At 41.2% G+C, this 16,962-nt stretch overlaps 1 protein-coding gene across 1 annotated transcript; it reads left to right on the top strand.

Moving 5' to 3' along the window:
• Positions 1-4,533: 4,533 nt before the first annotated feature.
• Positions 4,534-15,745, top strand: LOC109481516. Its single transcript, XM_019784091.1, has 6 exons — positions 4,534-4,834; positions 7,350-7,607; positions 7,846-8,212; positions 10,382-10,497; positions 11,484-11,660; positions 12,671-15,745. Exons 1-6 carry the CDS (start codon positions 4,655-4,657, stop codon positions 14,162-14,164), a joined length of 2,592 nt encoding a protein of 863 aa, XP_019639650.1. The 5' UTR covers positions 4,534-4,654; the 3' UTR covers positions 14,165-15,745.
• Positions 15,746-16,962: the final 1,217 nt, after the last annotated feature.

The raw sequence follows: 16,962 nt of genomic DNA, 5'->3' as shown, positions 1-16,962 counted from the left end.
GCATGAAGCACCGAAGGCGCGAGCGATCGCGCCGCAGGCGCCACTAGAGCCCGAGTAGGCCCGACTTTTGGGCGGGGGGGGGGGCATGGCCCCCCCGGAAAAAATATTGAATTTCAACCCATGTTTTGCATGTTGAGGGGCAAATTTGGCAGCATAAATTTCGCTGGTACATCGAGCTATTAAAGTCAGTAACGTTACGGTCAGTCAGTGTAATCGAAATAAATCTAGCCTACCTTTCGTCCACGAACTTCTTCCGCGTAAATTTTATTACAAACAGGGAAACAATATTGCCAAGTTACGTGTTGTTTTCAATTAACTTTGGAGGGACATAGATATAAATGTTCAAATAGTCCTTGGTTAAAAAAAAATACCAAATTAATCCGTCGACATCCGACATCCACGCCGAGAAGTTTGAGGCGGGACCAGCGGGTCACCTTTGCCGACGCACGCACACCACTGGGAAGGGTGCGTTGAACGGCGAAAATTAATTTTCAAAATCTTCCGACAAGCCTTCCCTACATTTTTGATCGGTATCGTTTCCATAGCTGCGATTGACACGACTTTAATCCATGTAATTTGGCTGTGTAGTCCAGTTTCGCCTGCAAATGCCTGGCGAAAATGCAAGTTTTTGAAGAGGACTGTGGGAGATTTGGGCGAATACATTATAATAATAGGGATGGATATTATTGGAACGTAAAATTCTGCCGATTCCAATGACCGGCAAATCGCTACAAAATGTATGGGACAGACGTTAATCATGTTTTGAAAGTGTATAAAAACGTTGTAGAATTAAAGGGATCTTGAAAAAAATTTTACCTAGGCCCTCCCCCAAATTAAAATATTTTTCCTAGGCCCTCCCCCGGCTCAATTTTTTTTCCTAGGCCCTCCCCCCTCAAACGACCGGCCCTCCCCCCCCCGGTAAATATCGTACAGTCCCTTAGCAGAGGATACAAATAAGGAGAGTAAGCGTTTCAAAAGTGAACAGAAACTGATAGTTATATTTCAGTCCATACCATGGTATGGATGAAATATATTGTGTTCCCTCATGTTTCTCCTCCTTCTCCTCCTCCTGCCACTCGTTCAGAGGGATTCAACTCCGCCATCATTCAGCCAAATGACCTGAAATTTGGCATGGAGGTAGAGTGGGCAAATACCCCCAGACGTTTTTTTTTTTTCATTTTTTTGAAACATGCCATTGAAAATTTTTATGAAGGTTTTTTGGGGCATTTTTCGACAAAAAATGGATTTTTGGATCCTGAACCAAATGATATGACATTCGGTATAAGGGTACCTTGAACGTGTGTCTACAGAATAGCAGTCATGTATTTGGCATACACCACTTCCAAATGACTCATTTGGGGGACTTTAATGGCTATTTTCAGCAAAGAAAGGGTGAGCGTTAGGTAGTAGTGGTGTGAGGCATATAGAGCGTAGCGGAAATGACGTCACGCTCGTACCCAGCGTACGAGGTGGCGCAACCTGGGAACGACGCTGGCGGACAACATGGCTGCCAAGCAGCAGCAGACGACAACTTCTGCCGCGGATGCGGACTATCATATCTTCCCAACTGTGCACAGTTTTGAAGAAAAGTTGTCGGAAATAGTCAGGGACACTATGTGTAAATATATTGTGAGCCGAAAAGAGAAGGATTTCGGGGAAATGAGTGAGTTTTCTTTCAGCGTTTCTTTCCGTCAACTTTTCGCGCGAAATTCAATACGTGACAGTATGTCTAGCGTTATACAATAGCTGTTCGGAGCGTACAAGTCAGTGCGTGCGTTTGGGATGAAAGTGTTAGCAGAATATGCTTGAAGTTACGCACAGTTGAATTGATGGAAATAATATGTTTACTCATCTTTTGATTAGATCAAGGTAGACCTCGCACGATTTTGTAGACGAGTCGTAACTACGTTAATTGGAAACGGGCGAGTAGGAGACAGGTGTACCAAAATAACAGAACTTCAGAGGGGAAACCCAATGCATTTACTTATATGATCGTAAAAAAAAAATATTGCATTTACTGTTTCAACTGAACTATACAGCTACATTAAAAAGGCAGTTACATCTTCCTAATCTGGGTCAAGTTTAACATCATTAGGCCACTCCTCCTCTGAAAAGCTCAGAACTAAGGCCAGCATGCAAATAAAAGAAAATTTTAAAAAACCTGGGCAAAATAGGATGTTTCATTCATTCTGATATATACTTTTTGCAATCAGGAAGGTTGTTGAAATGACTGGGCACATAGAGCATGGACACCAAACAATAAAAAAATTATCCTTTATTTTTCACATATGCTTCTTTGACATTGGAATATTTCCCGTGCCTCTAGCACTCTACCACTGTCAATCACTTTATTGCGGTAGCAAAAGTTCACAGATAGAGAAAAATGGACATACAACATGTATTTTTGTAGTGGCAGAAGATGCAAAAGAAAGAAGTTGGAGAATTCTTTGTGGTAATAATAAGTCATGGTACAGAAGTGACTGCGAAAACCGTGAATAATAAAGTAGTAGTGAATATTCAGTAATGATCTTTGCAATTTGATGCTAGTTTACTCCCAATGAACACCTGCCCTGAGGTATCACAGTAGACTTCAGAAACAGGGAATTGTCTCTAAATGATAATAATGAACTTGGACTGTACATGCACAAATGGCAAATACAAACATAGTTGTTACGGACGAACCCACATGCTCAAAGGTCCATTTTTTAATGTCCAAGAGCATGCCCCCGGACCCCCCTTCAGCTCTTTCTGGTCCCTTTCAGTGCAGGACTAACCCCCATGTAAAATTCTGGCTACGGGCATGTGTTACACTTCCATTATGAAAGAGTGTGTCTTGTTGGTAAACAAGATTATAACTTATTTCATGGTGTGATATTCATCTTCAGGCTATGCACAATATAGACTATAGTACACCTGACCAATCAAAAGCATTTTTGATGTCTTCAAAAGAGTGTGGGCACGTAAATTAGTATGTTGTTGTGCTGAATCATTGACATCTCTTCACTTCTATGTGAAATAAGAAATAAAACACCTGGCCAGATAAAACAAACTCCTATAAACAGTGAAATATAACAACCTAAAAATGTACAGAATAAATGAACCAGTTATAGCCTGATATTCTGTACAGAATGATGGTCTGTCCCTCTTGTTCTGACTTAGTGACAGGTTCTGGAAGCTGAACTGGTTTGAGGCACATTTTCTTCAATGTACATGTATTTCCATCCAGCATCAAGGTTACTGTTGTAATCTGGAAAGCAAAGCATTTTTGTTAGTATTTTTCATAACGGATCATTGATTCATAGAGTTTATGTACACAACAGAAGTAATGATTTGTTAATACAGATGTGAAACCTGATCCGACAAATCAGACCTACTGGGAGCTGAAAGGAGTGAGGTTTGATGGGATGCCATTCCAACTGGTGGGAACAAAAACCTATGACTGTCACCAAGGACCAGATAGGGCCATTCGCCAAAAAGAACGGTATCGTGCACAAAAGGATACACAAGCGGTAAGAAATGACAGTGGTCTGGCGTTCTAAATATCCACACAAACATGAATATTTGAAACACACAAACATGAAATTTGTACATGTACTTGCAGTAGAGTGTAGTAAGGAGGGCAAGCAAGTCGGACATAAATAAATGCTACAGAAACTTTGGCAATAATCCATTTAGTTTGTCAATTACTGTCAGTCGTCCTCATACAAATGTAAGACTATGACTGTAATCAGAGTCAATTAAAATTCCAAATACTGTTATGTCTTTAGGCGGCACGAAGTAAAATTTATGGATGACATCTAAGCGCGCACTGATTTTGGCTTGTTCAAAGAAAAAAAAAACAAATTTCGCTTCCTGTAACTATGACCAAAGACTCACGACAGTGCCAAAAATGGCAAGATTGGAAGATGTGATGAAAGGAAAGAAACAGGACAGAACAACAACTGCTGTTCCACTGATTTATTGCTGTTTTCAAGCCTAATAAAAGACTTGTTGGTTGTTACACTGTATCATCTCATTCATTTTGTGTCCTAATATTTGTCCCTTAGTATACTGCAAATCTATGCATCTTGTTTTTCGGCCCTTCTTGTTGTTTTTTTTTTTCGCTCTCACATAAGATTTAGGGTCTCCAGGGACGTCAAATTACTTGGTGTGGCCTTACAAGGACTATGCCGGGAAGCAGTGAGGCAACACTCAAAATTGCTTAAATAGGCTGTTGTGCATGGTGGAATGATACTGATAGCTCTTAAAAACAAACTTTTGGTTTGAGACCTTACGTTGTATAACAGACCATAAAATCTTTGTGAGAAACAGATGGTTGCCAGAATGCCAGGGTTGATTGAGTTAGGACAACAAAGCTAAGATTTTTTAACTGGAGTTGGTATGAAGAAACAATGTATGCAAATAAAATATCATTTTTCTCTTACCAGCTTCAAGATCACGTCTTCCTCCAGAGAAGGCAGATGATCCAACCCAGTAAGAAGAGAGACTGTCCCGTCAAACTACAGGTAGTCCAGGTGCTGAAATTCCCTGGGTTCAAGGTAAAGCACTGTCAAATACAAAATGCACTTTTCCTTTGAACTTCATGATTGCCATTTTTTATTACCATGACTGCTAACATTTTGGTGCTGCAGTAATAAACTGTTTTAATCTGATTATGCAAATGTCTCTTTTCAATTTCCAGATTACTGACAACACCAAGAGTAAGAAAAGGGAGGCCTCAAAAGCACTAAAGGCTGAAATAGCAGCAAACCCTGGCACAGTGGAATCACAGGTCCAATTCCACACAGTGTTTCCGTCTTTGGAAGAACACAAAAACCACCCAGTTGTTGGCCCGGTAATTATGCAAAAAAATGCTATTCTTTTTGTTACAGTGATCCAAAGCTGTGTCAAATCAACACTTCAATTTTTTAAGACAGTATACAGAGTTTCCAAATATGTGTACAAAACTCACCCTACGCAATGCCTTGTGTTCCTTTTATTTATATAAATTATAGATCAATCAACAAGAGTTTGCAGACCTCAGACCTACATGAAACATGTTTTCTCAACTCAAATTACATATAACAGTCTCTAATATAAGTTTGGAATTCCACTTTTCCCATTTTGACAAGTGCTGATATTTTCAATATAAAAACACTTGGTACAAAGTCTTTATATCTGATTAACAAGTATGATGTATAGTTGTCAAATATGATAAGAACTTTCATGAATATTCATTTTGAAATTTTTCTTCCTGCAGGAAAAATTATTCCTGCAGGAATTCCACTTTTCCTGCAGGAATGTCCTCTTTCCTCTAGGAATTCCTGCAGGAAATTCTGCAGGAATGACTTAATTCTGCAGGAATGACTCAATGACAGTGGGATACGAGTTTAACTTTGCAACTGTTACACCATGCCTATTTGCATAATATTATATGTGGACCATTTAAGTAAAACTTTAACTGTTCATTTTTCCAATAATCCTAGATATACTTGTATTGTGTTTTCAGAGATGACTTGAGAGGACTGAACAAAGAATTTCAAATGTATTTCTGAGCCACCTAATAGAATTGGATGCTAGTAGTTTGGATCTGTGTGCCAAAAGTGTGAATGAAGTCCTCTGAATCTGATTGGGTGAAAAGTATTTTATGATCACCAATTTAGCAAGATCCACCATAGGCCAAATCTCAGATCCCTTTGGTGACAAGTCTGTGACAGTATCCAATAGTAGCCTCTGCCAGGCTTCATGAGGTGGCTGGAACTGGGTGGAAAGACTAGAAATTGGCCAAATAGAGAGATAGCATGCCACGGAGTAACTTGGTCTGCTGTAGAGAACAGTTTGTTGCACCCGAAGCAACCCGTGCAAAGATTTTGTAAGCAACCACACCTGACCATAACTTTAATTTCTCTAGAGGAAAATCCACCCCCCCCCCAAAAAAATGCTGCACCTCTCACTTGCTCCACAGTCAACAACTGCACAAGCCAGTGCTCTCCACGCAGACCCCTTTCGGTGGCAAAAAGGAAGTATCAAATTGGCCAGTATCCATTAGCCAGAGAAGGTCACCGACCACAGACACCGTCGGTGAGGGTACAGACAAAAAATTGATTACTCCCCCACAACCTCTGCTTGGAGAGTACAAGCCAGGCCCCCTTCTGACCCAGTCTACTGACTCAGAGCCCAGAAGATTTTGGTACAGACTTCCGTTCATAAATTTTTTTTATCTCAAATCTGTTGAAGTCTCCCATTACACAAATTCCCACATTTAATCTTTCTAACAACAAATCAGATTGGTGTGGCCTAAAGGAAGAAAGAATGCATGTGTGCAAAATGTAGGCAGGAAGGGGTTTCCGGAAAAGGCTGTGCTGTGCATGTTCATGTGCTGTGCCCCTCTTCAGGGCCCCAAGCCATCACATGTTAAAGCTGCATTATGAAACTTTTTACGCAAAAATTTTAAAATATTCTAATTATGCTAAATTTCGGTGTTATCAACAGTTACTATCACTTTTTAACACATTTGTGTCATTATTTCACATTTCTGACGTATATTTTGTGCGTTCAAACAGTTCTTGTTCAGTTCCCGCCAGTTTGCTCAGGACAACAACAACAACAACAGGCAGTGGTTGGCCCCCCTAGTGTGGCTAATTGGTCGGGCATGACAGGATAGATAGACAGGAGCACATGTCACAAGATTGACTTCTTAATTGGAAACACTCATATCTTTGACATGAAGCGGAATATGATTATCAACTTAGTGTATCTTATTGGGTATCAATAAACTGTGCCATTATCCCTTCAAAAGAGATAAAAAATCAAATGATGAGGTCTTTCAGAAATTTGTACAAAGCTGTCAACTGACGCCCCACTGGGAGGTACATGTACCATATGTGGACAATACCATATGTTAGTCTCCACCAGACTCCTTTGCAGGCTGAATAAATAGTAGAAATTGGCTAAGGGGAACATCATTGGCCAGAGGAGTTGGCCGGCCATAGAGGGTCCAGCTTACCTGCAGGAGACTAACCATACATGTATGTGCGGTGTGGCCAGAGGTTTGAATAGAAGATCATTCACAGTTTTGTAAGCTCATAAGGGAGCAAGGATGTTGTATTTTTGTTGCTGCGTATTATTCTGGAACACTAAAGGGTTAAGTCAACGTACTATGTAAAGAAAAGAATGGAAAATATACTTTTTGTATTGTCAAAAAGTCACATAATGCCCCTTTAAATTTAACATGTGATGGCTTGGGGCCCTGAAGAGGGGCACAGCACATGCACATGCACAGCACAGCCTTTTCCGGAAACCCGGCAGGAAGATCGACAAACATTGAGTCAGACATATACATTTTTATCTTGAATGTTATTACTGTATAGGTAGCTGAGCTGCGGGAAGGTATTGATCCAAGAGTCGAGCAACTCATTGTCAACCTCACCTTAGCTGGGGCCAGGAAGCTGAGTGAGATAAGACGGCACCTCGTCATGTATGTGGAACAGGACCTGTTTCGAGATGAGACGCCACCACCTCAGACCAGACGACGATACCATCCTACTGATCAAGATATAAGGAATATTATGACCAAGGCCAAAGAGTCAATGCGAGAGTCAAATAATGACCTGGGGGCTAACGTGCAGGTAATAAACAGACTCAACGTAGACTCGTAGTTTGGCTGTCAACTGTGGCTGTTAAGTGTTATTCATAATCATATACTACAGACTGTCAGCAGCATCAGTTATAGGGAGTCTTGTAAAAAGGCTGATAAAACATTTGGCAATTTACATGTACGCTTAAAGGTAATAGGACATATTTCCCCAATATGACAAAAAATACTTGTTTGGTAATTGATACATGCCCTATTCCCATCTTTTTTAGATCTTAGCCTCCAGATGGGAAGCAGACAGCAGCCTAAAGTTCAGACCTAGCGCGGAAACAACACAGCTTCTGTTCTGCTATCAGACCGGCTGGCAGAAACGGCTGATGCACATCTATGGGCAGCAGATGTGTCTGCTAGATGCGACGTACAGAACCTGTCGATACTCTGTACCTCTCTTCTTCCTATGTGTCAGAGCGAATGTGAGTTATGTTGTGGTAGGACTCTTCATCGTACAAGAAGAGTCCATAGCAGCCATCAAGGAGGCTCTCCATGTCTTTAAGGACTTCAACCCTAACTGGCATCCAAGCCATTTTATGGTTGATTTCTCTTCAGCCGAGATTGCTGCCCTGGAGGAGGAGTTCCAGGGTGAGACTGACAATAGCATGTTTAAATTTAAAGCTCAGTTTATTCTTTGGGATAAGGTGTCTACAAAAAATCATATTTCAGTGGTCGAAATACTTTTTTCAGTGCTCCGCAATATTGCAGAAGAGTCAAAATTTTGCTCTGCAATTTGAAAATACTTTCTGCAAATACACAAGCCTCCATACTGCAACCTTCTCAAACCATTAATGTCTTTGTTACATCATATATAGCTTTGTAAATCTGTAGCATTACTGGAATTCTTTTAAGTTTAATCTATCACTCTTTTTAATTTCAGACTTTATAGAAAATTTCCACAGAAAATTTATCATTTACTGGTATCTTCACGGGTCTTTCACCGCTGTCTCCCACTACAAGCTACTACAACTAAAACTAGAAAGGCCAATATTTGCTTTGGAGCAAATACAGCGATGGGTTCACCACATTTTACGACATGGCAGGGAAAGAATGAGAAACACAAGGGAAAACAATGATTTACATTGATATAACTATAATATGAAGTAACATACAACTAAAACAACAGTTGGATAGCTATTCCCTACTTTATTGGTTAGGATTTTTAATTGCATAATGCAAACTGTTGATTTTCAAAATAAAAAAAACGTTCATGCCCCGCTTTCCAATGCTGGAGCAGAGAAGCTTGAAATACCTACCAAAACACTTGAATACAGAGATACTGTCAGTATGGAAATGCTCTGTTCAGGTGTTAATCAAGTTAAATCCCAACAGCCAATCAGCAAGAAGAATAGAGGAAAGCTGCATGCCTATTGGTTGATGCCCTGCATTCCATTGTGATGACTCATGCCCAGACGTGGTAAACACGGCACACTAACACAGTAATACATTTGCTATAACACAGCCAAAAAACTCAAATAAAACCATTCTAAAAGCCTGCATCACAAAAATTTAAAAAGCGCCTAGGGGTATTTGCCCACTGTACCTCCATACCAAATTTCAGGACCTTAGGCCCTAAAATGAAGAAGCTGAATCCATTTAAAAAATGGCAGGAGAAGAAGAAGAAACACCAGAAAAAGCAATATGGGTTCACCACTTTGTGGTGAACCCATAATTATACATGTACCTTACCTGTAAATGTACTAGTAATCACACCCACATATCATCCTTCCACACTACATACTAATAAAAGACACACCAAAAAACAGTACTTAACTCTTAAGCAACTCGATATGATTTTGATGCTACCTGAAACGGTTAGACTAACTACCTTTCGTCAGTGACACTAAGAGAATTGCAGGTTTATAAGGACGAACTACTGATTCATATGCAAATTAGTGAAGACAAATTTTTTGGAAGTCCAAAGGGCTAAACAAAAGATAGACAAGTCAAGACAAGGATGATGCAAATTAGTGAAGAAGCTCCTGTTGCTTCAAAACAGGAGCTTAAGTGTTGTCTGTCCTTGGGGCCAGAGAGTTGTAGTTTGCTTGAATCTGGAGTCTATTTTTCCTTCTGCAAAATTGCAGATTGTATAAATTTTTCTTCTGCAATCTTGAAAATCTATCTGCAGATTGCAGACTGCAGACCGTGAGGTATTTCGAACACTGTATTTGTTTGCATTTTTCTACATTCAATGTACTTACATTGTATCAATTTTCTTTACAAGATGTTAGGAGATAAATAAATATAATCAACATATCTTATCTATACAATGTACTAGATACTAATTTTTAAGTTAGGCCACAGCACGTAAATTTTATGGATGACATCCTCCCCAGACTCCAAATCTAATGCGAGCGGGCGAAAAGAAAACAAGGCGGGCCGAAAAAAACAAGGTTCCTACAATGTAAAATTTTGACTCAATCATTGTACAAACGGTTTTGATCATGATTCAGTAGGAAAATCACATATACACAGCCAGCATCACATATCACTGCATCAAAGTAAGAAACAAAACATTAAATCCGAGTCTTTTCTTGTCTCCTCTCTTCCTAGTTATCTGCCATCCACCTTCCGGCATGGCAACAGACACCTTTGCCCATTTTCAGCATGTTGACTACTGTCAGAAGGCAACAAAATTTCTTGTTTTTTTTCCAAAATCAGACGAAAATTAATGCGCGCGCGGATGTCATCCATAAAATTTACTTGCTGTGGCCTTTAACTGACATTGTATTACCTTTACTTTCATGTTTTCTCCAGAGTCCAAAGTCCTGCTTTGTGACTTCCATCGTGAAAAAGCATGGGTGCAGTGGTGCAGGAAGAGAGAGAACGGAGTCGCTGATGTCCAAGACGCCCTTCTGAAGCTTCTGAGAGGTGTAGCAGGCTCAACAACACAAGACGAGACTACACCCGTCTTGCCTCCCTGCAAGACTCAGTGATCTGGAAAGAGAATGCCAAGCTAAGGGCATTGTTTTTCAGACACATGGCTTCCAGAAGCTAAGGTGTGTACACAGTCAGTGATGCGTCTTCCATGTCATGTCCAATATGGGATATACTAGTACATGTACATGATTATCTAGTTGTGAGACTGCTTTCTAAGTCTGGGGTGCACAGTGCACTACTTGCAGTAACATGAATACACTCCTTTTCCCCACCTGCAAGTAGTGCATAATGCTATTATGCAGCAGTGAGTCAGAGGAATATGATACTTCAAACGTACTTGGACAAGAAAGACAAATCAAATTTAAAGAATGCAAAAAAAACAAGACTTACATGCAGTCTTATATGATTCATACAACTTTGGTACATGTGTGTCCTTATGATAATTATCTAGAAATCAATGTCATTCTTTATTCTCCTAGTTTTTACTCCATGTAGCTCACTAGACAGCTACTGCCATTGCCATGTTACATTAAGTATTTTACGAAAATCTTCCTGTTGTATTTCTGATTTATCATTTTGCTTTGTATAGAGATGGGTCCATGTGTTTCGAGATGATGGACTACAAGTGGCCATATACACGAATAATGGCATCGAGCGCCAAAATGAAACACTCAAGTACTCGCACCTTCAAGGCTTCAGGAACTGTAGTCTCAGTGAACTACTGACAAGGTTGGTCACCGACTTCCTGCCAAGGGCACATCTGAAGTAAGTTGAACAAAAATTATCACAATTTTTGTTATCTTTAATAGCTGTATTTTCTGAGACTCTACATGTTATTTCATGCTTTCTTACATATATGACAGATGCCTAGAATCATACAACATTTTTGGTCATTTGAGACAGAGTTGCTTGTCAAAAACCTCCTTTAAGGACTTAAGTAAACAAAGGTATTGCTTTAGATTTAATATGGTTGTAAAAGTATGTCCTCTCAACTCTAACATTTAAAAAACTATGTTCCTCTTTTTTATCTTCAAGGTATACTCAACTCAATGTGAGAAGCTCATCACTCTTCAGCGAGTACGATGCACATGTGCCAAAGTTCTTGTGGGACAGACCCAGAGGTGTTGTCAGCCATATCAGATCAAGACTCCAAGGGGTTTACGGAAAAAGGAGTCCAGTCCGATTGGCGGAAAAAGCAGTCCAGTCCGATTTTGGGGTGGAAAAAGCAGTCCGGTGGTTTCTACGAAATTTTACGAAAGACCATAGGCACAATTGTTTCTTGTGTGTGTACTTCTAGTTTCTATGGGTACTTCGAGTTTCTATGAGTACTTCGAGTTTCTATGGGTACTTAGAGTTTCTATGACTATTTAGAGTTTGTATGGGAACTTGAATTAGCATATATGTGACTCACTATATGCCACCTTAACCTGTAATTCAGGCAACCGATTTACACCTCTTGGGACCACCGACAAGTAGTTTCTATACATACAGGTCACCTATCCACAATAAACAAAAGTTAATTATTAAGGGATTCTTTCTTACAATTGTACTTCCGGTACTTACATGCTTGTCGGTGTAATGCAAAGTCTGCCATACGTGGCTTTAGCAGGGGCCGACTGGATGTTGGGCGGCTGGCAACCGTAAAGCGATTTAATCAGGCTACTTGCAAGCAGGATCGGCCCTGGAAATCTCGTCAGTTGACCGCTTCATCTTTTGACTAATTATTATTACTTATATGTAAGTAATAATCCGGAGGCATGATGATGATATGTAAGTTACAAACTCTAAGTTCCCATGCAAACTCTAAGCACTCATAGAAACTCTAAGTTCCCATACAAACTCTAAGTACTCATAGAAACTCTAAGTTCCCATACAAACTCTAAGTACTCATAGAAACTCTAAGTTCCCATACAAACTCTAAGTACTCATAGAAACTCTAAGTACCCATAGAAACTCGAAGTACTCATAGAAACTCGAAGTACTCATAGAAACTCGAAGTGCCCATAGAAACTAGAAGTACACACACACAAGAAAAAATTGTGCCTATGGTCTTTCGTAAAATTTCGTAGAAACCACCGGACTGCTTTTTCCACCCCAAAATCGGACTGGACTGCTTTTTCCGCCAATCGGACTGGACTCCTTTTTCCGTAAACCCGACTCCAAGAGGCGTTATTGTATCAAGAGAAGGATGTCACTGCAGTCAGCAGCGGCACGTTCAACGTGAAGAGTGAGAGCAAGCCCACCACACACCAAAGCTTTGGTACCTGTGACATCATGCCATCTTGTACTTGCAAAGACTGGATGCGACACAAGCTCCCTTGCAAGCATATGTGTGCTGTATTCCACCACGTGCCAGGATGCGGATGGCATAGTCTTGCTAGATGCTACAAAGACAACCCAATATTCTCTTTGGATGAAGAATGCCTGGCACAAACACGTACTGAGTACAGTGAAGGTAACAGTTCAGAATCAATCACAGTACCAATGGATGTGCCCTTATCATGTGGTCTTCCTGAACTGCCCTGTGATGAAGAGCTATGCTCTGCTTCCCTCCCCCCAAGAAAGAGACAGAATAAGACAAAACTGAGAAGAGAATGCGCCAGCATTCTGAGGGAGGTCACTGATCTCACGTACCATCTCCAAGATGAGACCTACCTGGAACACCTAAAGGAGCAACTGACTAACATCAAGGATGACATGAGGCAACACGTGCCCCACGATGACACGCTCCCTCTGACTCTGACACCTAAGAAAAGGAAGGCAGAAAGTGGTCATGAAACTGAGCTGGATCCAGGTCAATCTGGGACTCTTCCCATTAAACGAGTGCCCCAAAAACACCCGTTCACCAAAAGAGTTGGTCACCATGCAGAGACAATGAGGGCGAACTTTCGGGTGTCCCTGAACCTCGAGACTGTTACAGACAAAGAAGATGTTTCTGTTTGTATGGCAGAGGTGCCCATCACCTTGAGTGATGAGGATGAAAAAGTTGACAACATCTGTCCCGAAGATGGTGAGAAGAAGGCAAACACAGGGTTCGAACACTTTGGCAAAACAATGCTGAATGAAGGTGACAAGAACATTCTACAGACCGGGCAGTGGCTGACTGACCGGCACATTAACTGTGCTCAGCAACTACTGAAAAACGAATATCCCTTCATCGAAGGGTTCAATGATACCATCACACTTGCCCACGACCAAGCACCTGTGCCAGCATCAGCTGAGTGCATTCAGGCACACCATGTGGAAGGCCACTGGGTCTTATCAACATCAGTAGGTGGTAACATAACTGTGTATGATTCACTCCGTCCATCGATGAAGCACAGTCTTCGACAACAGCTGGTCGGCCTGTACCGGCGCTATGCCAGTGGAGAGAACTGTGTTATACCGGTGACAGTCATCTGTGCACAGACACAGAGAGGAGGAAATGACTGTGGGCTCTTTGCAGTAGCAAATGCTGTGGCGTTGGCCGAGGGCATCTCTCCTGTGGACATTTCATTTAAGCAAAGCAGTATGAGGTTGCACTTAGAAGAGTGCTTTGCAACAGGGAGAGTAGAGATGTTTCCACATGAAAAAGCAAGACAGACCAACACCCAGAAAACCACCTATCAACTGTCCACATTCTGCAAGTGCCTTGAGTACATTAGCCTAGATCACCCATGATCCAGTGTGACAGCTGTGAGCAGTGGTTCCACTACCGCTGTGTAAAGCTGACGGCTCATAATGTTGCCTCCATGGTTACAGAGGATGAGTACATCTGCCCCACATGCCAGGCCTGAACAGTACGTGGCGAAGTACATGCTTCTTTTTTCCTTTTTTTTCTGTAGGGGAAAACTTATCTGCCCAATTTAATAGAGTCAATGTGGCCCTTAAAGGTATAATGCTTAACTGTTGAACCAACATCTTTGTAAATAGTTCACATTCCAAAAGTGTTAGTTACTTTATATAGTTGTTAAGTATCTGTTCAAATTCAAAAAATTTCTCAAAAGTTGAACAACAGTCAAACAGCTTTTTTGGGCAGCATGAGAACCAAGGGCACAACCACTTTCTATGCTTTATCTGCATTTGACAGCAGCATGGAACGTTAATTACATTACCCTCAATTTTTTTTGTTTCATTTGTTTTTGTTCAGAGGACACTGCCTCGGTGACTGGGCTTGGCTTAGGGTTACACTCCCTAAGTGACCGAGGGGGCCCAACTTAATGTTCCATGTTACTGCCTAATGTAGCCAGCATAGTTAGTGGTTGATGTAGAAAAATAATTGTTTGGCACTTGGGGATTTTATTTTTTTAAACTTGAATGTTTTTGTCTTTCTTTAGGGGGGAGGGGGATGACACCCTTGGCAGATGACCTCCCCGTTGGTGGGTGTCGGTAATGTTGTCCTCACAGGCAACAGCTAACGATCTGCCATATGATATTATGAATATATTATGATCAGGCACCTGAATTGCTAAGACTTTAATCTGTTAAGGTTTCATTTTCTGTGCAAATCAAAGCAAGACTGAGCGTGGCTATTGACATTCCTGGTATATGTCAATAAGAAAATACTTGTTTCTGGGCAGTAAAGACCAGGTAAGATAACTTACAGGTGACATAGGTGTGTTTCGGTCCATGTGTTTCTGGGCAGGAGAGAACAGTCAGGTCAGATACCTTACAGGAGATAAAGTGTAAGAAAACACACCTGACTCACCTGTAAGGTACCTTGCACAGTCCTTATGTCACGAAGTGTTTTACACATATATTATATTCGAGCAGGGGGGCTGCTGCCTGTTCCAGCACACCGTGCGCACGTGGTAACCATGTGCGCACGCGGTGTTAAGCAGGTGTTCAAACAGGTAGCAACGACACCTGTTCGAAGGAAGGGGTTCTAGAAGAGTTACGTTACCGGATTCAGGGACTTGAAAGAAATAAAGGAAAACGATAAGACGTAATGTCTAAGTCTCCGTCATTTCACGTGGCCGCCGTGAAACTTAGTTAAAAATAACAAACCTGACTCACCTACAGGTGTCTCACCTTGTCCCTTGTCAGCCGCCCAAGTCCCAGGAAATACACGTAACTCGCCTGTAAGGTGTCTTACCTGATTCCTTGTCAGCCCAAGTCAAAAGTTAGACACGTAACTCGCCTGTAAGGTGTCTCACCTGGTCCCTTGCCAGCCAAAGTCAAAAGAAATACATGTAACTCACCTGTAACATTAGTGTCTTACCTGGTTCATACCATGAACATACAAATTATCAAGCTTGTACTGCCATACCTGTCCATAGACTACATGTGCTCTACGCTTCAGTGTTGGAGGGGTGGAGGTATCTCCGGATTCTGTGTGGCTCGGAGGCGGTTTTAACTCACTTCCTCGGGACATCAGGGCGACGACAGGCATTGCTAACTACAAACAAGATTTCTAAAAACTACAGCACGGTGCTCTTTTGATGAACTTTCTCTTTATCTCCTAATTTGATGAAGAAAACGGCCGGAAACATGCAAACAAGCTCTGCGTCGTCCCCCATATGCCATGGCCGCTAAGTTTGTGAGTCTGCGCACTGGCTTTTCACGTCACTTCCGGTTCTCGATCGGGTACCTTCCTCACATCAATGCATTCTAACGTTCACCCAAAGAAAGGGCCAAAAGTGCTGTACCCGTTCCATGTTCTATCTAAAGAATGGCCGGTTCCATCCATGGAACACGTGTTCCATTGCGGGTTACCTGAGGTCACATTGCACCTAAGTGGTGTGTAATGACCCACACATTCAATTTTATGTGCCTAAGACCTTTAAAATGTATCAAATCTCATCGTTAGTTTTTGCATACCTGTAATAAGATTAGTACAGCTTTCGAGATTCAAAGTACTTGTTCTTGCATCTTTGTTCTCATATAGCTACTATTTAATTCATTTATTTAAGAACCTTTGCCAGTTTTGCACTGGGGTAAGTTTGGAATAGTCCACTTTTGCGTGGGAGGGAGATGGACTGAAATATGCTGTATTTGCTCCCAAGCAAATGTCGGCCTTTCTAGTATATGTCTAAGTCATTGAACCACAAAAGGAAAGCATAATACATATGTATACAAATGTATAACTATATCAGGCGGGGTCCAAGAGGGTATATAATATATGTCAAAGGGGGTATATGATATATATATCAAAATTTTACAGCAGACCAATTTGCTATACAGAGAACACTGTTGTCTGTATGCAATGAAAGAATAACAACGCAAGCATAAGACTCAAGTTACAAATTTAGTGAAACCAGACGTTCACATGCAAAAGTACCTAAGTAACGGGTTCCTCCCTCAGTACTCGGTGTTCAGTACTGAAGGTGCCTTCCGAACTGAACTTCCAGTTCGGAAGTTCTGTCAGAACTGGGCGTCCAGATCTGAGGCGACTTCAGAACTGGAAAACTCTTAATCAGTTCTGGAAACCGAGAACTGAACGTTCCTTCCGTACTGGAAAACGCGGAGCGGCTTTGGCC

The sequence above is a fragment of the Branchiostoma belcheri genome, unplaced genomic scaffold (genome assembly GCF_001625305.1).
Source record: "Branchiostoma belcheri isolate BF01 breed outbred unplaced genomic scaffold, Haploidv18h27 scaffold56, whole genome shotgun sequence".
NCBI classification, from domain to species: domain Eukaryota; kingdom Metazoa; phylum Chordata; class Leptocardii; order Amphioxiformes; family Branchiostomatidae; genus Branchiostoma; species Branchiostoma belcheri.
Note: the sequence above shows the minus strand (reverse complement) of the source record. Positions and strands in the feature narration are given on the sequence as shown.